Here is a 25,876-nt window from a genome sequence, read left to right as displayed (position 1 = left end):
TATGTAGTAATTATATAACATTTTAATTACATCAGGTTTCAGTTTGCTCTTCAGTTAAATACAGACTCAATTAATCTCTAATTAACATAATTATTAAATTGTCTGCATCTTTTCAAATAACGAAATTCTATTCTAAGTATAGCTAATTTGGAATATACTTAATAATATACTCGAGTATATTATACTCGTTTCTTGAAATCAGAATTTCGAGTAAAAAAATTATAAATACAAATCTCTTTAGAATACTTCTATGTCAATAACTACAAATTATACATGAACATTTTATTTAAAAGATAAAAAAACGCGTAGCGTTTCGCGCCAATTATATTTTTTCGTATTTTTTTTCTGGAGTTTTTTCTTTCGTTTTATATACGAATTATGTACGGACAATATACTACTTAATGCGTAATAAATATGCCAAATATACAGTGATCTTTTCGAAAAACAACGAAATAGATGTAAGGAGTCACATAATAAGCGTGAGTCTCCCGGCATTGTGTATAAATCAAACCAGTCGCGTTTTATTTCCGTTTGCCGAGACACGTCGCAAAGAATACGTTCTATGTTCAACTGTATTATTTTTATGATTCGATGTCGATGGCAGCGAGGTACATGTATAGAATCGATGTAATATGCTGTACTCTGTATACGTCAGTAAGTAGGCGTAGCCATTCAGTGCCGTTTTACCAACGTCTCTTACCCATGGTATGTGTTATTTACTGAACGGTTCAACGAACACGAACTAATGAAACAAAGATCAAAGGAAATATAATTATATAACTCCATTTATTTCGATTTTAATCATTAAATATAAGGAATATAATATGTTCTGCTAATTTAAACGCTCCGATAAAAAAATAGAAAGGTTTAAGAAAATTTCATTGTGAATACAGAAATCTTTAAATAAATATTTTAATCAAATGTGACATAAATTAAATTTTCACCACAATAAGCTTCATTAAAAATGATTGTAAAAACAGATTGTATTGCATTTCAGATCGATACTAGAAAGAAAAATTACTAAAAAAAGCATTTCCTTAAATAATCAAAATCCGAATTAAATTCTTCTTAGCGCTAAAAATTTACTACATAGATTAAAAATTAAACAGGATGTAAGGATGTGGATTATCCTTGCTGCGAAAATTCAGAAGTAATTACTCTTTCACATATTTACATTTCCGTATTAAAAAGTAAAGCCAATTATCTTTCGATACTTTTTGTTAGAATTTCATTCTTATTAGCCGTTTAAATATATATAAAAATGTCTAATTGTAGTATAATATTTGGTCAGAACAACATCGATTTTGTATCATAGCAAACCATATTCGAATTCGGTTATGCGAAACATGGAAAATTCGAGCAACGCGCAATTGTAAATTCTGAACCTCGTATTCGTTGCATCACGATTCAGCTTCGATCAGAATATTGTCGACGGCTGAGAGGATTTCCGTACCTATCAACAGCTGACGGTAAATGATAAGCCCGCAGTCTCAATAATCTGCTCCCTCTCTTTCCTCGATTCATCCGTAAATCAATTATATCATCACGGCGTTTCATCGAACGCAATCGATTAAATGATTTTCAAATTATTTTGGAATGTGTATGTTGTATAAGATGTTGAATTTTGTAATTTTGAATAAAAAAATTTTGCAAATTTAATAGTTTTTTTAACACAAGATCTGTATAAATTTCTAGATCACTAAATATTCAATAATTATTACAAATGAAATCTTTTTGTTTATAAACTGTACTAAGTAATGCATTATAATATATTAAAATATAATTATTTTTATGAAAGATATTATACACAAAATATTATAATGTGCAAAATATTTCGGATATCTATAAAAAAATTTTAGCTTACATACATAATTAGAAAAATTACTTTTCTAAAATTATAATATGAAATATATAAGCAACTAAATATTATATATAATTTTAATATGCTGAATATCGAAATTCATTTTAAAATAAACACTGTTACATAAATTCTTTTACAATTTTTTATTGATGTCATATTTTATATTAATTATTTTTAAATATCCATAATCTGTTAAGATAAATTATATTTATTTTCACAGTATACCATAGTAATGTACAAATACTTGTATAATTAGAATGTCTAGAATTCTACTCAATTATAAAAGCAAAATGAAAACATCAAATATAATTGCCGATGATTACTTCTAGAAATAATTAAGAATACTATTAATTGTAATTGAATAATTCGCAATCTTATAATTAACTGTTCATGCTGCTAAGAAAATTAGAATTGAAAAAAATGGAATGAAAAAATATTCGTTACAATTATCATTTATTCGACGCGAAATATATTGTAGGTATTATGACAGACGATTTAACAGTCGATAATTAATGCTAATGGATCCAGTTGACGTAATTTACTGTTATCACAATATACGCGGCATTTCAATTGGCTCTCTGAGCATATTGCAATTGATATGAATGTGATCGCATGAATACAAGCATCCCTATTACCGAACTGCATGCTGATTATTATCTATCTCGAATCGTGTTTTGCATTTCTTTTTATATTGAGACTATGGATTTTTTAACACGGGTATGTTTAAAAAAAAATTAATAATTAAGCATTAAATCATTTTTATAACTATTCATAATATATATTTATTCATATGTTTTCCATGCAAAATATTCTTAATATTACAAAAGAAATATTATCTAATCAAAATATCTTATTTATATAAATTCTTAATTATATAACTTATAATTTTATTCTTTATAATATAAAATATACGATTTTTAAAATATATATAGAATACACAAACATATATAATGCAATATTAAAAAAATATTTTTAGAATATAATTTTTTTAAATATGATTTCATCACATCCTATGTTTTCTAAAAATATATCTTTTGCTTAAAAATTCACAATTTATTTACTGACAACTATTATGTTTATTGAGTGCTATATAAATTAAATTTGCATTTCTTTAAAAATAATAAGTACTCACATAATAATAAGTATTCAGAGAGAAATTGAAGAGAGAAATTATTACTTTTATTTTCCTGCATATTATTCATCATCGTAGACAACAAGTGCAAATGCGAAATGGATTAAATGGAAAGTGTAGCTGTCGTCATGTGTACGTCATGTGTACGTGTGATAAAGTAAAAAAAAAACCTATCATCAATATTGTCATAATTCTAAAGAAAATATAGGCATTCACGTATACATATTGTAATATAAAAATTTAAATTTTTTTTATTCTAATATTTAAATATTGGAGTATTTTTTCAAATAATTTTTTTTAGAAGATTACTTTCATAAAATAAAACAGAAAATTTAAAGAATGATATCGTTGAAAAACTGAATGACTTATAAAAGATTGTGACAAAAAAAATTCAGGTAACAAGAAATTTTGCATTTATCTCAAAAAATTCTAAATATGATAAATATAAACTTTTCCAGATATAATTTTCTTCTTTTAGTAGTGACAATTAATCGTCGCAAAATTAGATCGATGAAGAGATCCATTCGATAAAGAGATGGAACATGCTTCAAAAAAATTCCAAAAAACAGGTGAGATTTATTGCTATGATCTACTTGAATCATGCATTACGAAAAATAAAAATGGTTAAAGTTGTTCAATTATATAATAGAATTAATATCGTAATATTTTTCAATAAATTTTTTAATTAATAATGAATTTTAATGTACTTTATACTAATAGTTAGGATTTAGTTGTAAATCTGTTGTAAACTGTTGGCTCGAGTTTAATTTTTACATCTTAATTACGATTCGCTACAGGGAAACATGGATACGATGTGCAATATTTTATCTGGGAAATAATTCAGATAGTCATGAAAAGATACGGACCAACTAATTTTCGATATACGTGTAAGCGAAACAGAAATCGGTGATTAGTCAACTATGTCCTTCCTTTAAAAATTACAGCAGATATATTTGGAAACGTTTTTATTCGTGCGCGTGGTTAGATTTCTTTATTGGAGGTCAAAGTGTCAGCCAAGTATCAATTCTTGTTGGCAAAATATCAAAATGCGAGTATATAAGGAAGACAAGCATCAGTACGAAAATCTGCACGAGCCAAAAACTGCAACTAAATCCTATCACTGCTATAACAAACATTACATTGTTATCATTTCCAATAATATGATAGAGAATTATTATAAAACTTTGCTCTTATTATTGTAAAATATGTTACGATGATTGAAATGTCGCAATTATTTCAGAGTCGCTTTCAAGACTACAATTATACTAGAAATTTCGACTTTTCATGGCAGCCCCATAGATTTTCCAAATAATCCAAATAACTTCCAATATTAAAATTAATCTGAATAATTTTCCAGAATCTCGATCCTCATTCTACATTATTATTCCCTCCAATTCGTATACATGATTCAATTGCAACGATTAATCGCTACTACAATCGGCCTGAAGTCCAAGGGAAGTGTGTACCTACATATCTATAGGCAAGCTTTCGGTATATTTCGTGCAGATAAATAGAGAGAGCACTATGTAAGTTTCGCACGCGCGCTCTCGTATGAATATAGTATGTATGCATATGTATGTATGTGTGTATATCGTGCACCATCCTGTATTGGATAAGTCGACCAAAATACAGAGATATTTGTGGATTGTGGAAGTGAGATAACCAATGATTTGTTACCGCGGTAAATTCCATTGGAGTTAATGCTTTCGATTAAAATGATGTCCATTCCTTGAAAAATCAAGGACATCATTTGATTCACGTATTTTTGTGTTTTGCGCTAGATTTAGAAGACTTATAATTATATTTAGAGATATTATTATGTTTCTAATTATGAAAAGAGAGAGAAAATATTCTTTTAACTCATTTTGAAGTCCTTGAGGAATATGTAGTGACAAATAGTCGACAAGTAAGAAAGAAGGAAACACAATAAAAAAATTGATGATTTAATTAATAAAAATTATCTAGTTTAAGTATTTTTGATAATAATCTAAAAAAATTTTTTTAATTTTCTTTTTTATTTCTTGTAGTTAGTTTTAGCTAGATAAATATTCTAGATGATATTACTTATATGGTATTGCTAGAAAATATAGCTAGAAAAAGCGGAAATATATTATATAGTGATGATATATTATAATTTTATTAACTCATGACTACTCGGCCATTAGATTCAATTTTTACTAAAGTAACGCTGTTAATTTTAATTTGTGAAAATAGATTAATAAATAAATATTGTTAACGATTTAAGTATGTCTTATTACTAAATAAAATTTTGCATCTCGAGTTGTTATTTCCTCGAATTCTGAACTGACTATCGAAATGTTTACGTTCTACAGAAATATTTTGTCAGAAAGTTTTGTTAGAAAAGATTGTAAAATTTCACTATATATATTTACATTATGTCTATATATATGTATTTATTAAAAAATGTGTTTGAGTCATCATTAATCTTATAAATGACTGTATTAGTCGATTCGCAAAAGGCAATATTTGATATGGAAATGAAGTTGAAAGTACTACATTTAACGCTATGATAGTAATTGATAAGTGAATATACTCTGTGGAACAGAATACGAAAGATATAATAAAAAATATCGTTATTTTGAATTTTACGCATATAGATATCACTGCAAAAATAAATTTTAGCAACACTGAATTGCAGCACGAAGAAAGGGTTTAGTTTTATGAGTAGAAAATAAAAATACTATTGAAGAGTTTAGATATTTGTTCATATTATGCATAATATATAAATGATATATGATATATTATATATATATATACTTTGCTTTTTCAGTAATAATATTATTGTAATCATGTTTGTACGTATCATGATATATATGTATACGCCTTGAATTCCTTTATTTTACGAACATTATTCTGATTAATCACAATTCTCGTCGGAATGTTAATAAGTTTGGTATACTTATAGGCATGCTTCACGCGATTTTCGTGCAGGCAAATGGAAGTTTATCATGATGAATGATTCACAAAGATTGTCGAAATAAGATATGCAAAAGTGAAATATTTTACATTGTTCATGCCTTAAATGTCAGCGGTTGTTCAATTAATTTTATGAGATATTTAAAAAATCAAAACTTTATCTGATAAACAGGATTCGTTGATAAAATCTATAGAGGCAAAATGTGGAAATATACATTTTTATTTATCGCAAATAAATTAAAATCAAATTTATAAAACAAATTCATGCAAATAATTAAGCTTTTCGTTCCCGGTTCTATCAGGTGACATGAAAAGTTCGATCAATCGATAATGATTGCAATTTCATAATAATGTAGTCATCAATGATTATTTTCAAACTGAAATATATAATAACGATTATATTATGTAAAAGTCAAAGCGCGATATTAGAAAAACATCGCGTTAAGAGAATGCTTGAAAAGGAAAAAGAATAAAATCGCTAAAAAAAGTAATTTTTTGCGACGTCTAGTTTATCAATAATTTACCTATCTATCAACAGTAAATCGTTTAAAAAGTCCTATCGGTTTTGCATAAACTCATTAAAACTTTTTTACAGGATTGAAAGGAGCTTAATGTTTTTTGAATTTTCAAATATTTGAACTTTTTATTTCAGGAGCGTTCAAATATCTAAATTGTGATATCTAAAGAGACTATGAATAAACCGAGAGAACTTCCACAAAAACTTGATGCTTCCAATTAACTGTTCTCACTGTTCATAATATTTCTCTCTCTAGGAATAGAAATTCTATAAATAATTATACGTTTGCGATTATGTCTAATATCCCTTTTAAAATATACAGAAAATACATAATACATATAAATAATTATGCAAAATATTATATATATTTTTATAATACATATACAAAGTCTCGGATAATAAGTGGAACCGTTTCTTGTAAGAAAGTGCAACTAGTTAAGCCAAATGAAAAAGTGTATCGTAATTTTCAGAATAATTAATGAGAAATGAACTATAAAGATCTGCGAGCGTACATTCGCACGACAACAATAAATGTAAGCACACAACTATGTACAAGATAGAATATAAGGTGTGCATATGTTCATGTACTCATTAAATTTTGAAATGGACAAAGTCAATTTGGCCTACATTTACAATTTAAGAATTAATTATCGTTGGAAATTAACTATCAAATATTGCAGATTAATCGTTAAATAAACAATAATATTTATAATTATTTATAATTTATAATATTTATAATTAAATATCAGCAATCGTGTAAAACATTATAAGGATATTTTTATCGATATTTCTATCGCGACACATGCTTAGTTACATACATTTCCTTCCTTGACAATTATATTTTTAATTAAATATTTAAAAAACGTCTATAATAATCGAGAATCCAATAAATGCTAATAGTTATTATATATTATATATAATTATATATTATATATATAATTTGAAAATTCAAATTTTTATTAAAAAAAGCAAGCAATCTTCAAACAAATGTTTTTTTTTCATATTATTAATACAGTTTTGCATGATCATCGAGAATGGATTAATAAACATCCCAATAAATGGTTGTAACTGAATTTTAGTAAAGAAAGGAAGACCAACTTAACTACACGCTTATATTCGCTGAATTGCGCGGATGTACATTCATCCGCATATTTCCATTAATTAATTTTTCATTAATTATTGTAAAAATCGTAAAACGGTACAGAACATTTTCTATTTAGCAATTTAATTCGCTACCTGTTTACAGAAAATATTACATTCATTACCAGAAACTCTATGTATATACAAAACATAAATTTTAATAAATTTATACTTTGTGATAAATATTACGTTTAATGAAATTGACATTTAGCTACAAGCCTCTTTGTTAGTCAGCAAATTAATGGCAGATACAATAGCATCTGGGCAAGGAGAAGGGAAGGGGGAATTTCTCCGGAGAGTGAGCGAAAACAAATCGAAATAAAACCTGGGCATTTGCGTAGCTCCGAGTCGTTCGTCTTACCTTCGCTGTTCTCATCCTCTGTTGACTTGGCCGATTGTAGCTTCGCGCTTGGTTGCTTCGCTGCAATCAAAATTCGCAGCTGGCACCGCGTTCTCTCTTTTGTTTTTCTCTTACTTTTCTTTTCCTCCCCCCTTCCCGCCCCTCTACCTTCAATACTTTTGCTTGATCGATTGATTTTCCATCATAATCGATCGTCATAACCCTTCTTCAAGGCCGATAGAAAAATTTCAAAAACTATTGCATGCTTATTCAACTATTGAAATTCATCGAGATTTTTTTCCCCCAAATGTCAAATTCTACTCTCTTTTGACTCTATCACGAAATATCGATAACGAATTGAAGTAAAAGCGACGATTCATATTTTTTTTTGAAACAAAAAGAGGGCTAGACCATTATTTCCATTGAAATTTCTTCAAAAGTCGACATGTATGACAATTTTCTAAATTTCCAGTGGTATCATGAATATATAAAGTGGTGGCATATCATAATAAATATCTAAATATAATAATATTTTCTGTATGGCACTCACAGAGAAATTTTTACAATTAAAATCTACTCACATGTACTATTGTTTCATAATCGTGCGATGTAAGTAAATTTGATCATAAATCCGCATTCATTTTTTTGTTTGATAATATAAAAACAAAATAATCATGATACCACTGGCGATACTATGGATGAATTAAATCTATCGATTCGCGTAAAAAAAAGAAGAAACGAAAGATTGCTTGTGAATAAAGATCACACGGATAGGGAGAAATCGTTGGAGTTCAATCGTCCACAATGCATGTCGATTTATTTCATTTTTCAAGAGAGACCGGGGAACGAGACCGGGGAACGCCGTTGACGAGATGAGAAAGTCAATGGCGTGGAATTTATTGCGGCCAAATTGCCTTACGCGAAACGAGGTCGCGAAAGATCGCGCGGGATCGTGAACGATTAAATTCGAGCGACGACTAGCTGAGAAATCGATAATCGGTGGAAATCGAGGTGGAAATAGATTTTAACATGATAATAATATTCGCAATTATTGATCTTTTATCAGAAATTCTATTATCTGTTTTTTTTTAATCTACTTTTTAGATATTTTCTATTTTATAAACTATATATTTTTTGTATGTTGTTAACAACTTAAAAATTGCTATAGTAATAATAATAATAAGTAAACTAACTGAAATGAGATAAACAAACTGCTACAAGTAACGTTTGTCTTTTCGATACAATGTAAATTTAAATAAACATAGACACCTCGAATTGAATTAACTGTCTGTTTAATATGAAGCAAATTTTGATCTCTATATCAACCATTATTGTTGAAAGACACTTTGTATTCTCAAAGATTCTCGAGATTCCTTGAATCATATGAATTCCAAACAAGAATTAGAGGAAATTTGTTACATTAAATTCATAGTCATATATTTCAAATATTTAAAATTAAATAACTAAATATTGTAAATATATTATTAAATATATCAACTGTAAACAATTAATTACAGGTTATGCATTTTACGTCTATCATTATATTATAGAAATATAAAAAAACATATTATGTAATAAAATATTTTAGAACGGAAATTTTTATGCGAATAACGTAGCTATCTGCAAATACAATTTTGAACAAGGCCGCAAGAACCGCATTTTCGCGTTTAATCGCGCGTTACCGAGATACTCGATCGAGTGGAAACGAGGGGGATTCACCGATTCGATCGACAGCTGACGTCTGCTCTCGAAAAATGAGCCGGGAACGAATTTACGTTACCGGCAGGTAAAATGCATATCTACTTTGATTTATAAGCGTTCACACAGAAACATCAGTAAGAACAAAGTGAGAATAACATCGAGAGAACAGGTATTTGACAATATGTATCGTAATGCGCTGCTCTAAAAATATATCATGACATACACAATATCGAAATATAAATAGGATCATCCCGCAATTCATGATTTTAATTTGAATGACATTCTTGACGAATTTGAAGTCGATTTTTTCATAATAATAATTTTTAAAAGATATTTATTTAATGTAACATTTCGATTTCCAATATATATTTTTATAACTAAATTTCAAATTGGAATTTTATTAACGTGAAGCTCATTTGAAATTAACTGAAGGATAGATCTCAAGAGGTCTTCTATGATCTCTTGAAACTTATAATCAACGAATCTTATAACTGAATAATTTTAAGGCACTTCAATATTTTCTTTAAAAAAAGCAACTCCAAATTCATCATCAGATAATCTGCCATTAAAATCGCGAATTATGTAGGGCGCTCTCTATATATATGCGTGTATATATAAATATGTTACACAAAAAATAATGCATTGTATATATCGTAATAAAATCGCGATAATAATGTGTATGAAGTGAATAGGATGTGGAGAGCGAGTGCGTTAATAATAGTAATACGAATAAACAAACTCATTAAATCTAAAGATACGGAGAAAAGAAGTAATAACTTCTCTCCGCGAATAGGTGATCGCTCTCGAGAGCGTGTATCGATATGAATATTTTCTTTTCTCAATTAAATAATGACTGAAGTATTTTTATTAAAATTAAGAATAACTCACGTATGTCTATGTAGAACAGAGTCAATAAATGTGAGAAATCAATTTACTCGAGTGACGTGAAAATTCTTTAATCGCATCGAGCCTAAACAATATGAGTATAAATCCCCCAATCATTGTAGATTCCTTCCTTAATTTTTAAAAATATATCTCATATATTTATCAATTTATCAATGCACCTTTTTTCTTTTGGAAAATTATTCTTCAAACATAAATCACTCGTAATAAATTTTAAAACTTCACATAAGAAAAAATTTACTGCTTATTTTGCGTGTGAAATATCACGTCACATCATAGCACGCGTATTAGTAGTATAGTAAAACTTTTTGTTTTCTGCTGATGAACAAGCTATTTTATTCCGTTTAGGATTAATGTTCGCTAAATATAACGGAAGTAAAAATACTATTCTGTTAAATTATCGTACTTACTCGATGGTGGCGGCTGCGGCGCGCGTCGCACAACTGTATGCTCCTGATGCGGTCCTGTGTACTCGTGCCATGTGTACGTGCTCCTGTATTCCGAATGAAGCTGCTATAACATTAACACGCAATGTGCTTTTAAAAGTCACGATAAAAATACTCTATGATTGTATATATAAATGTAGATGTATTGAATAATATAAAAAATTATTATACATTAATTTCATAATATCACGAATTTAATATATCATTCTAATTTTAAGTTTCTAAAATAGTACATTGTTTTTTTTGTTTGATACAATGGCATATTCACAAAATGTCCACAGAAATGAATCGAAGCTATTATATAAAAGGCTTTAGAATTTTAATTAAGAAACAATATTCTTTTTATTATAGAATAATTTAATTCAATTATTGCTAAATTAATAATATTTTTAAAGCTCCTTCATGAATATTTTTTTTCAGAGGATTTACGGATTATCATATCGTGATCTAATTACTAAATTTTGCGCTAATTATTAAATTTATTAATTGTAATAAATTTTAATTTATTTAATGACTTTAATTAAAGACTTAATAAAAAGATGTAATAAATTAAAAATTTTTTTTCATTATTAGTTATTTATAAAATTACATTAATTATATGAAATTATAATAATCATACAAATTTTATTCTACATTTTTTACTTATTTTTTTCATAAGGAATCTGGTTTTTTTTTTCAATTATATTACTATATTACTACTTCGGAGACACTATATATTTTTAGCATGGCCGTCATTCACTGTATCAATTAAAATATATTGCAAGGTTTCGGTGGATAAACGGATCGATGGTTAAGGCTTCCCTAATCTATTCGAGAAAATACCGAGTTTGTTATATATTTCATGTCAAATGTAATTATTTTTATCCAAAGCATTAATAAATAGTGACGAAATATAATTAAATCCATCAAATTCCCATAAAAAAAAAACTTTAATATAATTATAATTAATAAAAACAATTAAAGCTTCCTCAAAGCTATTTATTTCTTATACTTGTTTTTTTTTATATATACTTGCACTAACTCCCTTCTTATCTTAAAGAATTTATTTTTTAATATTTTTTAATATTTAATTATGTCCAATAATTTTCATTCGTTTTCACACAAATGACAGAATTTAATTTTTTAAGCAAATAAAAAATCTAACATTCTAATGAGTGCTTGATAATGTAAAACAAATATAGATAGACTTTCAAACAATAAACAGTATATGTTCTACCGTGAATCGCGCACAAACGACTATTGATTCTTCGACGTTTATTTATTAATGGCAATGTGGGACAACGTTAACCTTTATCGTAGATCGCCGCGCCCAGGCATTACACATATTTCTTGTTTCTTTTCTTTTTTTAAAACCATAAAAAATAGAAAACTACGGAAGAAATCCGATACACTATTATTGGTTCGATCACTTAATTTTAACGTGGACCAAAATGAAAGTATACACTGTAATAATAAATCATTCAAAAATTATCTTTTCAAAAAAAGATAAAAATGCCGCCAAGTCATACATTAGTTCAAATATAATACATTGTTACATATACATACTTACAACGTTGTAAAAGCATTTTCTTATACAAAAATAAATTTAAAAACATATTTAATTTTAAGCAAAAAATATTAACATCGGAAATATTGCAATATTTTTGTTTAAGGAGGTTCTAAACATATTCAAACTAAAGATCGAATAGATCACTCTATACACTACTACAGCAATATCGCACGTATACATAACTATAAGAAATTTTCACGCAACTTTTTCTTTTGTACTAAAGCTCCTAAACTCATTTCTAAAAGTATAGTATTGTTCTTTCATGTAATTTTCCCGAATTAATTATTTTATATGTACAAAGTATAAAACTTTTATATGAACTTTTATATATAATAAACTTTTATATAAAAAGCAAATGTAATTACGAATCAACGTTAGAAATCGATAACAATAATTTTCAAATTTTTATTCAAATTTTTATACTTTTTCATATAAAATCGTTTCAAACTGCCCGTTATTGTTTATACTTTAAAAAAAGATTCATAAAAGGATTTTTAAATCTGTAGATGTAATACATCTATGAAAAAGTAATATAAAATTTTTTTTGTTTGATCGTTAAAATTACAAAGTTGCGTCAATAAAAATAAAATTTCACTATGTATATATAATTCATTGTATCTACTACATTATTCACTATTCAATTCTTTCATTATTTGCTTTGATATTAAAAAATATTATATCCAATATACATGATTCTTTAATATTATGAAAACAAGTCCTTAGAAAAATATGTAATATTTTGGAACAGATAATTCCATAAAAAATTCTCGAAAATAATCAGATGTTTTATTGGATAAAAAGACAACCAAAAAAAATTAAGTAATAAAACAAAAAGTAAAAGATATTCAAAAGATATATAAAGATTTATAAAAAGATATTTATTATAAAAAACATGATGCTATTAAAATAGTAGTTGATGATATCATAATAATTAATATAATATATAATTATGGTTTATATATTTGAGATTCAGCAGCACTGGAATGTATAAATTTTACATCCCTGCGCTTCGAAATTGTAGTTCTGTTAGGAGTTCTGGATTATTTAGAACAAAAGGAAGAGTTCGAGACAGTTAGAAAAAGTTTCGTTCAATGTAACACACACAGCAGTGCAGATATAAAACTTGTTAGATAAAACGAAATAGTTGACTGTTAAAGAGATATATCCATAATTTTATCAAAACAATTGAGAGAATAATTTAGGACTATTATACATGATTATTATACTTAGTTTGGAATGTTTTTGTTTGAATAAGTTAATTTTATTATATTATTTACAAGGCGATTACCAATTATATTGATATAAAATCACTTATGTGCTAATCTCACAAATTGATTGAATGCAATTAATAGTTTTGAACAATCATCAATCGATATCACCAACTAATGGATCACAAAAAACTCCTTTGCAAAAATTCATGCATATCATTTATGAACATGCATTCTTTATATTACGTCAAACTTATAGAAAGACGTCGCATGGCAAACGTTCCTCAAACATATTTTTTTATAAATTTAATTTAATTGTGCATTACACCTTTGTTCATATTGTATAGAAAGTAAAAAGAAAAATATTTCTTATGCAACCGGAGCTATCAGTTGAGTCCACTATAAACTTAACCGTTCTAGTTATTATTGAGACACAACTGTTTTTTGATTGATGTCACGAGTGGAGTAATGAAAGCATAAAAATAAAATAAAAATTCATGATACAATTCTATTCAGTAGTCCGCAGCATGTTCGAAAATTATGATACGCGTCGATTAAATGGAAAACCGTTGATCGGAAAGGAAAGGTGGTACGATTCATAAACAAATTCTGACACGAACTCAAGACAATAAGACAATAAGCGCACAAAGTTCTTGCGACATTGCACGGCTTTTCGCAACACGTCGATTCCGTCCATTGAAATCATTAACAGGGCTCGCAAGTGATCGCGGTATAACGATGAGAAGTTAAATGGAAAAGCGAAACGCAAATAGATATGCTTAAAACCATCTGTAAAACTTTTAGATTTTTATTTTAATTGTGTTTGGAATAGGTATATAAGATTATAAATGGAAGTATGAATAAAATTATGAAAGAGAAGATTAGATAATAGATAAAATGATACAAATTTCCTAGATTGCAAAAAAATTGAACATAATTTTGTCATTTGATATTTGTTTTATTATGGATATTTATTTTATAATATTTTGTTATATATGTATTAGTATTCCTTGATATCAACTTTTCTTTCATATTTCTTGTTTAATATTTGATATTAAATTTTCCTTAATGAAAAAATAGAAGTCTAGCTGAAAAAAAAAAATCGAACAAGCTATTTTTGGTGATCATCTTTAAGAAAGATGGCAATTAATATGATCGCACCTTTTTTAAATTTAATTTCAAGCGGACTTTCCTTTAAAATAACGAAATTCACTTAAAATTTCAGTTCAAACTTCAGTTACAAAGTTATATAACGTTAAAGTTAGAAAGAGAGATACGATAAGCAACTTCCCTCGGCATTTTCGCTAAAAGTTGTTTTCAGATCGAAGAAGCTATAGCCGAAACACGAGCTGATGATTTTGAGATACTCTATACACACAGAATAGCTTTACAGGAATTCTCTATACTTCTAATTCGGGTAGGATAGATGAGTAGAGAGCAGACAAGCGAGAGAAAGGCTGTCATCCAGAACGATCTTCGTTAAAACTTTCCGACAGTTCTCTCTCGCATGAGCCGTAATATGTGTATGTATTTTCTATTTACTCCTATCATCTATGTATTTCCCTCGTGATGTAGCCAGGCAATTTATACGATGCTGCAACCGATCTCTTTCCATACGTATATGCCACAATAAATAATATAGTAATTTTAGAAACAATGACTAATACTTCTATTAATACCGAATGAACTAGGTATTTAATATTTTAGCACGCGAGGAGCCCAAATTTCATTGACCTTAATATTTATATTTATTATCGCAATTCCGGTAAATTTTATCTTAATCTACGATCGCAAACAAACAAGCGCGGAGCAAATTGATGTGTAATTTAAGTTATAAAATAAATAACCAAAATAAATAACAAAGCTGATTTCATCGAATGTCATTAGAGTGGATGAATTATGGATCATTATAATAGAATGGAAAGGTCAACGCTCATTATTTATTCACGTATTTAGGAATTTTCCCCTGGATCTTTATATATATATATATTTTTTTCTTTTCTTTATCGGTTTTCCTAGTCTGCCAAGTAGTTATACCACAAGTAATTCTCGATCGATCGTACTTCGATGGAACAAGAAAATCTGGTTTCTCGGGCGAATGCACACCGATCAGATGTCAACATGTGATCATCAACAACATATGATCTAATCCTTTTCCCTTCTCTCGTTATATATTCTATCATCTTACCATTATCTTTCGGGGACACTTATCATTGACAACGAATGTAGATAAATCAAAATCGTTACAACAGCGACCTACAAAATATTCTCTAATGGCAAAAAATAAAAATAAAAATTCGTTGGTTCGAATTTCGAATCAACTTATTCTAAACCAGCTTCATGTCATTAGTATGTACATATTAAGAAAATTAATTATATATTAATATGTTAATGCGAATTATATTATTAATTACTATATTAAGATTTAAAATTATGCATTGTACATATCAATAATTTTCAATTAATGCTCAATATATACACTCGCGATTCATTGTGACCTAATCTTCTTTGTATCTAATTTTCTAAGTTTCTCTTGTAAGTTAAAAATTGTACGAATGATAGACCTTTAACGCGGCATGCCTTCGCATAAAATTATTATTTTTCAAAATCGCGATGAACAAATTATATTATCAAAGAATTTAAATTCTCTTTTATTTATATCCGAAAAAATTCGATTACTTTATTTTGAATATTATACTATATTGTCGCAGATGTTCGTAGTTTAAAATTTTTTTATTTTTATAATTAAACTTTTATTTGAATTGATCTATTTCAAATATCAAACATAAACTTACTGACTAAAGCTATAATTCTTAATTACATCCGCATTTAAATTATTTTAATTAAAATTTAAAACAACTAAAATTTAATGATGTTTATTTGTAATCTACAATTTTCATTTATTAATTTTCTTTTCACCAATCATCTTTTTCATATATTTTATTTATCTTATCTTTTATTTATATTATTATATTATTATTCTTCTTTTTTATAAAGAATAATAGGAAGGAATAATATAAAAATATAGAAGGTTATTAAAATATATGAAAGAGGATCGATGAAAAGAAAATTAATGAAAATTATTATATTTTTATTATATTACATTTATTCAATTATGTATGCTATGTAAACAAGCATTTCCTGCGAAAATGATTGTCGCATAATGGCTTCACGCGAGAAAGTTTTACGACTAATTAGCGTCTATATTTAACATCTGACAACCGCTATCAGTATTCACGTTCTCTATCGCTTTCCAAGTGCACATACATTTGTAAGTTCGCCAAGTTTAACAACATGTTCGAACTTCGTATACCGCAAATAAATTTACGTTTACGAATATTTATAAACAGAATAATTATACAAACACTACAAACAGAATGATGCACTGCTTATCAGATGAATTCTGCACAACAAACAATGTCTGACTGCGTTCATGTAATCATGTAATCACGTTATTCGGCTATAATAAATGATATTCAATTACGTTTCCCGCGGGAATGCTGCGGGAAACAGCGTATCGCCAAAAATTTCACGTCAATAAACGTACCATAAGCAAGCAAAATTCTGGAAGTAAGAGAATGGATTCAGAATGAAAGCAGATAATTATACGCGTAGCAATTTGGACCATTCTGACACAACAATTAAACTGCACAATGACGGTGCTCTTATTCCAAAATTGGAGTAAAGCACAATTATGTGTTGATAAATAAAAAACGCGAAAGAATTTCGTTCGATAATGCTAAAAAAACGGAAGAAATGTTCTCGATCGCACAATTAAATCCGTAAAATTTGCAAACATCCGTCAAACGAGCAACATGATATCCTAAGCGCACTTTGCATATTATCCTCGCTTCTTGAATACCGTACGCGATCGGTTCTAGAATTTTATTGACAGTTTCCCCGCATGTCAGTAGAGAATAGTATGTGCGCGCGCGGCATGAAGTAGGGTAATAAAAGTCAATGTACTATATACAACGCGACTTGGCTCAAGTGCCACATCGACGAAGACACAACGTTGGTGCAGTGCCGGTTCTTCCACCCGTTCCGCCCGCAAAAATCGACTTTTCGCGTCCGCATTTTCGCTGCAGCAATTATGTTTCTCATGCATTCGCGATATCGCTCTATTCGCTCGGCCCGAAACATGATAGAAAGAACCATAAATAATGTATCAAACGGTGGACGCGCGCGAACATCTAAATCGAATCATGGTGTACGAGGCCATTGAAAGTTTTCCGATTCTACAATGCATTTTATATTTCAAAGCCTTACGACGATCGTAAAGTTGTTGAAATAACATTTTCTAATCACAAATACAGTGGAATAAGAATAGTGACTGCACAACATGATTTTTTAACAGATGTAATTAAAAATAAGTATATGCCTTCATGTTTAAAAAATGATATAAGCTACAAATTCTAATAAATATACAATCTACAATTTATAATCGCATATTTCCCTTAAAATATTCTGCAGTTGCGTAAGCTAAATAAAATTATTTCACGGAAAATAAATCGATAATGAAATAACAGCAACAATTCTCGTATTGCAATCGAAAAAATAAATAATGTTTTCCAAAAATAAATAATGTTTCCATATTAATCGGAAATCTCCCTGGCATCTTATTACTTAGAACCGATTATGCTGGAATAGAATTACTGTAATAATATTAGCTGACCAAAGTCATTGAAGCTCATTTTTATAAAATGTAAAAAATGCTTCTGTATTTTGTTAAATCGAGATGACATGTCGGGACGCAAAATCAATATCGACAACTCTAAGCTTAAGCCTTTCCATTGCCGCAACATGCGTGACGCAATCTAATTTCTCACATTCACAATAAACTTAATTAAAATAATTGTGATTCTTATTTAATATTTCTAGATATTTTATCGTTGAGTAATAAGGAAAAAAAAATTGAAGCGAATTTTATTTCGAGATCACTGATCACAATAATTCATTTTTCGCATGGATGAGATTCTGATGAAATCATTTATTCCACAGATGGCCATAAATTCGCAAAAATAAGCGAAATGCAATAAAGATAGAAATATGTTGAAATAAGAACAAATTTAGCAAGAAAAATCTTATTTTACCAGCCAATAAAAATTCTTAAAGATCCTGTACACATAAGATTCCTTTATACTTTCTACGCAATTTTAGAATTAATCCGATATTCGTTATCTTCTTGTCGTTCTCATTTAAATTTCATAATGCTATCTAGCTGTCAATTGCATTCATTTCCATTACGAATTCTGATTCATGATTCTGAATAATGATTTCTTCTCAAAAGCATTTTCCCATTTTATTTCAGTTTCTACACAATCTTTCATTAATCGAAGTTTTGTAATTTTAGATCTAAATCAAACTCTATTACATTCTCAAATTTCTTCTATTTTTTTTATATTATCTTTCTCTATGCAAACTTCATTACAAAAGTTTATATTTGCATTTATATCACACTCTGCGCGAACCATGTTCTAATAATAATATTAAAACCTTTTGAATTTTTCATTACGAGACGATGTATTCTAGTTAAATTTAATGACTTTTGTAAAATGACCATCTTAAGATCATACTAATTTACGTAATTTATGCTAATCAACGTGCAAAATTAAACAAAATATATTTGCAAGTATATAGAATAATGAATTCGTATATACATTATAATATCTACATTGATATATTTACGTATTTGTATAGATATATATATTTTAGAGAAATACGTATTAACATAAACACATATTTCGTAAACATATCTAAAATACATATTCGTTATTTAAATCGTTATTAAATCGTTATTTAATAGTTATGAATAAAATATATTATCCAGTATTGTGATAGATTATAAAGTAATGATTCTGATATCATATGTCACCAATAAAAAATTTGTATAAAAATATTTTTTTTCAATTTTTATGAAAATTTAAAAAATATATAACGCATAATTTATTCAATAAATGTAATTACTTTGAAAAAAAAGCTATAATACCGAATTTAATAATTAAATTACATTAAAAGATAACCAGAAGAAAAATAGTTAGAAAAAGAATAATTATAAGATATTAATTAACTAGAATAAAGTTACTAATATAAAGTTACAATTTCTTAATATTTCAAATATATAAACGTATCTGTTTTTGGTCAAAGTGGATTTTAGTGCTTATCGGTATCCACATGTAGACGGTATCCACTTATAAATATGTTTAAATATTTATAAAATCTACATATGAAAATTATTAAATGAAAATTCCCTTCGACCAAAAATATAATTTTTTCTCTTTGATTTATTCTTATCTAATTTCCATTAATAATTTTTTAATATTTGACGTTCAGTAGTAAAGATCAAGATGTGTTTTGCGAGTGGATGACAACGTGATCAAGCGCGTACATTGACGAAGGCGAGCGAGTCCGAGTGGCGCAATGCCGGCTTTTCACTCCTACCATTCCCTTCGTAGCGACGATTTGCACACGGGGGTCGATTGAGCCGAATGACCATGCGGTTCCACTGACTATACGTGCCATTATGCTCCATAAGTTGCCGTAAGGTGACAGTCAAAATCGTATATTTTAGAGATTAGCCTGCTCATGACGTTAAGATGACTCGGCACGAGAAAGGTTAGAATTAATGAATTATTTTGAAAAATGACTTGCGAATTGAGGCCAATCGATAAACGACACTTTTTCTCACTAGCGCAATTGCGAGTCAGCTATACAATACATTTCATCGTAATTACGAATACGATTAATCAGTTAATCGACACTTGAGAGAAAAACTATAGAGAAAGAAAAAGATAAGATATTCGGGAAAATATCGTATAGAGGTACGTTTATTAAATGGAATAATTTCCTCTCGCAGCTTTGCCTAATCGTATCTTGTACAAATAGAGAGTGAAAATATGAATCCCAATATCGGAGAAATTCATTCCATTGCGGCGAGAAAAACCCAGAGAGTGTGGAAAACTTTTCATTAACGTTATTATCAAAAACCGTTATTAAAAATCAAAAACTGTCCTATATTATTAAATTATCGGAGAGTAAATTTCATATTTAAAAAGTTATCAACATATATTATAATATATTAAACATTGAAATAATCGATATTTTCGAAATTGTTCAAATATTTTATATTTACGCGATTGAATAATACGTAAATTGTTACAGTCGATTAAATATTAAAAGGTCATGTTTGCTTTCGCAATATTAGCTGATATGTTTCCGATCATTCTTTACGATTTAAAAAATGAATGCAACAGATCGAATGTCATATATAGGACAAGCTGACAATGTACGATATCAGCTATTGGATAGTATTCGACTTTTATCTGGATTCTGTATTCATCAAGAATAATTTTATCTCACTCAACGTTTGAATAACGTGATAGTATGTCGTGTTTGGAATTTTGATACAACTACATAATATTTGTATTTTCTTAAATAAAACTCTCATATTACTTACTCGTATTTACCTAAATATCATTCTTTAATAATTGCTGCACGATATCCAGCGTATTTCTTTTAATTATTATTAGAAAAATGTTATACTTCCTCTTAAATGAAAACTGAAAGACTTCTTTTTTTTTTAAAAGAAATTAAAAATAGAATTTATAGCAATTTCTTAGAACGACAAAAACTACTTAAAGGAAAAGAAATTATTTACTATAAAATGTTCCTAATTTTCTATCTTAACATATTATTTTTCCTTTCTTTTATTTAATAAAATAAATAATTGTTGTACAAGCAATTGTTGTACACATTTTGAAAATCGAATAAGTTCTCGAATAGATTCACCTTAATGAACTCTCCAATACTCATAAACGTATCTAATCATTTCTCCGAATAAGAGCAATCGATGTGCTTCGTGCGAACTCACGTAATCGAGAAAAAAATAGCAAATACAGCTGAAATCGTTAAACAAGTTCCCAGCAAGTACATGACGAAAATATATATCGACTTTCGCATGACGTAATATTACGGTGAGGCGACGGCCAAACTATAATGACGTAAGTTCTAACTATTAGCATAGCAATCACAATGCGGAACAATGCTAACCAGAAGTAATTATTATTGCAATAATTAGGAAATTTGCGGAAACTCCAAAAATTCAATAAATGAATTTTTTTCAAGAACAATAAAAGATGTAATAAATAATATTGTTGTATTGAGAGATTATAGCCTCTTTAACATGCGTTAATATTTTTTAATTTATATTATATGCATAAAAGTTTATATAAATTGATATGTGCTACATAAATATATATTAAAAAATTACAAAAAATGCGAAAGTAAAATGAGACATTGACACTGATTAATGATTCCAATTCATGTCTTATAATTCTATAATAGATGTATTGTACATTGTCTAGCAACAATTATGCCTTTATTGAGTCATTTCTCAAATAGTGCTGATAGTGCAATGCTAATACATTAAGTATTGCAGTGAACTTTGTTCGGCATAATTACAAAAGTTTGTTATGGAGATAAAATTGCGGCAGTTTCGCGAAAACTAATAGTGAAATGCATGTAGTTTTACGCAAAATAAAAAAGAGGCCACTTCTGACTTCTAAAACGATCATTTGATTAAGTTTGCGACAAAAGCATTGTGTTATTGTAAAGGAGAAAATCTATGCAGCTCATACGATGTAAAATCGATGCATACAAATCACGCTAAACGTGATAATCTAACGGAATCGATAAAGTAATTCGATTTCGATAAAATGAAGAATGTTGCGCTCGACCGGAGGAAGCACGATATTTAAACGGTCTCTCAGACCGATAAAATCTGTTTCGGAGTGAAACATATCGGCCATCAATGCATATAGAACGATACATACGATTGATGAAATCTGTCAAACTAAACTAATAAGTTACTGCATAGCTGCAATAAGAATTAATCAATTACACATTATATTCGTTAGTTATTATATTGAGTTGTCCGGAAAGTTCGTGCCGCAAAAGATTTAAATTTAATAAATATATACTAAAATCTTCTGCGTTTCAATTTTCCTTCAAAATTGGCATGAACTTTCCGGACAACCCAATATAATAAATAATAAAAATAATTAAAAATAATTTAATAGAATCTTAATTAGAAGTTTAACTTTTGCACAGACAATGTTATAAATTAAAAAGATGTATAAAGTCTTTTAGGTTTCAAATTAACAAAAAACAACGGGATAAATATGAAAAAATATCTCTTATGAGATACTTACTTTATTTCGTAAATTAAATATCAAAGAAATACGATAAATTAATTTACTGTTAATTCAATAATATAAAAACATCAAGAAATAATAGATAATATCAAAGAAAATTTAAGAAATAGTATTTATTTATTTTGTATAATAGATAATTGATTAATGACATTTATCCATCATTTAATACATAATGTTGCACGAACGAAATATCATTATAATTCAATCATGTCATGCAAAATTTTAAGCAGCAATATATGCAATATTATACGCATATTCATAGTCGACTTTTTTCAGTATTTTGTCTTGCATTATGCATATAAAGCAAATTGCATTTTATATCATACATTTCGTGTATTTTATGCCTTATAAACATAAATTATTAAGCATTATTATTTCATAATATATTATTAAATTTGTGCACCGTAAACCTACTACAGAGAAGTATTTTACGAAAATGTAATAGTTAAGGATTCCATGCAGGGTTCTTAAGTATGCAAGTTATATTGTATTTATATCTGACAGACATCTGTATCCTTACTTGTACAGCAAATTTAAAAAATTTGCGATTTAATTTGTGTAAGAAAAATCTTGTGTTTTATAATTTACATAAAATTTTCAAATCTGCTTTTTTAATTTTATCAACAGTGAAGACTAAATAAATTTTATTAATAGTAATAATAAAGACTGAAAGAGATGAAATCACGAAGGCAATTGAGTTAGCGAAGCTGCCTATTTACTAAAACTTTCTCAAAATTGCTTGCAAGAAATAAGGCATAATAAATTTGCTTCCCTTAAATTTCTCCTACAATTCACCATTACAAAAGACTCCCCCAATTTTTTCCATTGTTAATCATTCCTGTTGGCAGATAAACATTCATAACAATGATTTATGAACATTGCCAAGTAATTATATTCATTAACTTAATGGCAAACGAACCAAAATATTCTGCTTTTGAAAATATTACTAACTAAATGACAACATTTTGGGAGATTATGTTATCATGTTTTTATTAAAGTAAAATATTAATTTTTCTCTTTGATGCATAAAAAAAAATTATTTTATAATTGAGAAACATTTTAACTATATATAGATATAATAATTTCTCTAAATCGTTCAAATTATAATTATTGCTTGTTTTATTATTTTAAAGTTAAATTCACACAATGATTATAAATTTTAAATTAAAATTAAAACGATTGAAAAATTCGTAGAGAAAAGAATAAAGGAATTTTACAGAAATATAAAATAAATAAAGTGAAAATTGAATACACCACCCCCGAGTTGACATAGTGCAAGTGCACTTCCTCGAATCGCTTACGAATTTATGAGACTGGCGGACAAACAAGCAATACAAGACTATTGAATCGATCAATGCAGTCGCCATTCTGATTAATCGTACCATTAGACAGCTATGGAATCTCCAGCTTTCTACACAGCCATCTGTCGAAAACTATTGATTATTATTTATAGCACAATTTCTGTATGAAATTTGTTTTTCTTTAACGAAAATGTTGAAAATGTTGAAAAGTAATTACCGATTAAAAATCAAAAGGCTGCTAGTAAGCTTCAACAAAAGAATGGCAAAGCAGTATTATATTCTTTATTTAATTTCAAATAGAATTTGCTTGAATGGAAATTTGATTTAACTTGAAAAAGTTATAAAGATATATAACATTGAAAATGAATTCTTCTTTAAAATTCATAATATAATTCATTTCAGAATTCTGTATGAAAGGTCTTTTTCACCAACTTCTGATTAAATTAATCGACAATCAACTCGCAAAAATACCAACAGCAGTTTTATATACATATCAAAATAAACATATCCTTTCTCTTTGTCTTCTAAGACAAACTGTGTTTAGTCCTCACGTTGATAATCGTGATGATTGAGTTAAACATCGATCAGGGTTAATCAGAGTTGGTGAAAGAAGCTTGAAATGCTTCTACTAAAAGTTAGACAAAACGGATAGGAAAATACTGCACAGAGTACAATAGAGATATTTTGAATTTCGCTATAAGAACAACTTTATTTTATTATCACTTATTGCTTAATTTTCATTTTATTTTATTCTTCATTATTATTACATTATATATAGAGCAGCAAAATATCTAACATAAAAAGATGTTACTATTTCCTTTTTTCCTTGAAATATCTATATATATATTTTTAATAGAAGAGATAATATTTTTAATAGGAGATATCAAATTGCAAATTATTTAATTTGCAATAAATCGGAATATCCGCAGTGCAATTATATGATTTCTTAGTCTCCTCACCTTATCAATCGGCATTGAAGGGCACGCACGGCAGAGGTTCCAAAATGAACCAATCATGAGGCCGCGGTGTGTGAGGCAGTGGGACAGTAATAATGACACACAGCCGCTGCGTTAGCGAGCGACGAACGGAGGCCGGCCGTTTCTCCGCGACGATGACGACGGACAACGCCGTCGGTAGACCAGAACGCAGATGTTCTGCCGAAAAGAAGGACGTAGTTTTTCTCGACGTCAATTACGGGAGATACACCACTATACGGATCCTCGTTCTCGCCCACCTCTCACTATCACAACACCACCTCTTTCTTCTCAGCCTTCAAGGCAGTGTTTGTAAGTGGCGCTCGGGCTCAGGCACGGGCTCCGAATTGCTCCCTCTGCGTATTTGTGTATATTGTGTCAAGTACGTACATAAAGCGATATTTAGATATATTAAGATGCATACATATATTTTATATACATGTATATATAAATATATGTATCAATAAAATTACATCGCCTTATAATGAGTATGTGATGTACGTACAAGATGAGCCAATGAGAACTTTCCATCTCATTTTTTTTTTAACCGACTGATTGCAAAATATTATAATATATAATTGTGAAAAACATGCCATTTTTGTTTTTAAGGAAAATGTATAATTATATATATTTATTCAAATTATTGTTTCATCTT

At 28.1% G+C, this 25,876-nt stretch overlaps 1 protein-coding gene across 5 annotated transcripts in view; it reads right to left on the bottom strand.

Moving 5' to 3' along the window:
* The window catches only part of LOC108694995 (mucin-5AC), a 45,623-nt gene extending 20,085 nt beyond the window's left edge, over positions 1-25,538 (bottom strand). For 3 of the 5 annotated variants that reach the window (XM_018204697.1, XM_018204700.1, XM_018204701.1), the window contains exons 1-3: positions 25,207-25,538; positions 10,942-11,044; positions 7,949-8,008 (exon numbers count right to left, since the gene is read on the bottom strand). In XM_018204697.1, coding sequence (XP_018060186.1) covers positions 7,949-8,008; positions 10,942-11,044; positions 25,207-25,263 — 220 coding nt within the window. In that variant the 5' untranslated portion in view covers positions 25,264-25,538. The remainder of the gene's footprint in view (positions 1-7,948; positions 8,009-10,941; positions 11,045-25,206) is intronic. The other 2 variants (XM_018204698.1, XM_018204699.1) reach the window with 2 other exon arrangements.
* Positions 25,539-25,876: the final 338 nt, after the last annotated feature.

Source organism: Atta colombica, unplaced genomic scaffold, assembly GCF_001594045.1.
Source record: "Atta colombica isolate Treedump-2 unplaced genomic scaffold, Acol1.0 scaffold126, whole genome shotgun sequence".
In the NCBI taxonomy this organism is placed as follows: domain Eukaryota; kingdom Metazoa; phylum Arthropoda; class Insecta; order Hymenoptera; family Formicidae; genus Atta; species Atta colombica.
Note: the sequence above shows the minus strand (reverse complement) of the source record. Positions and strands in the feature narration are given on the sequence as shown.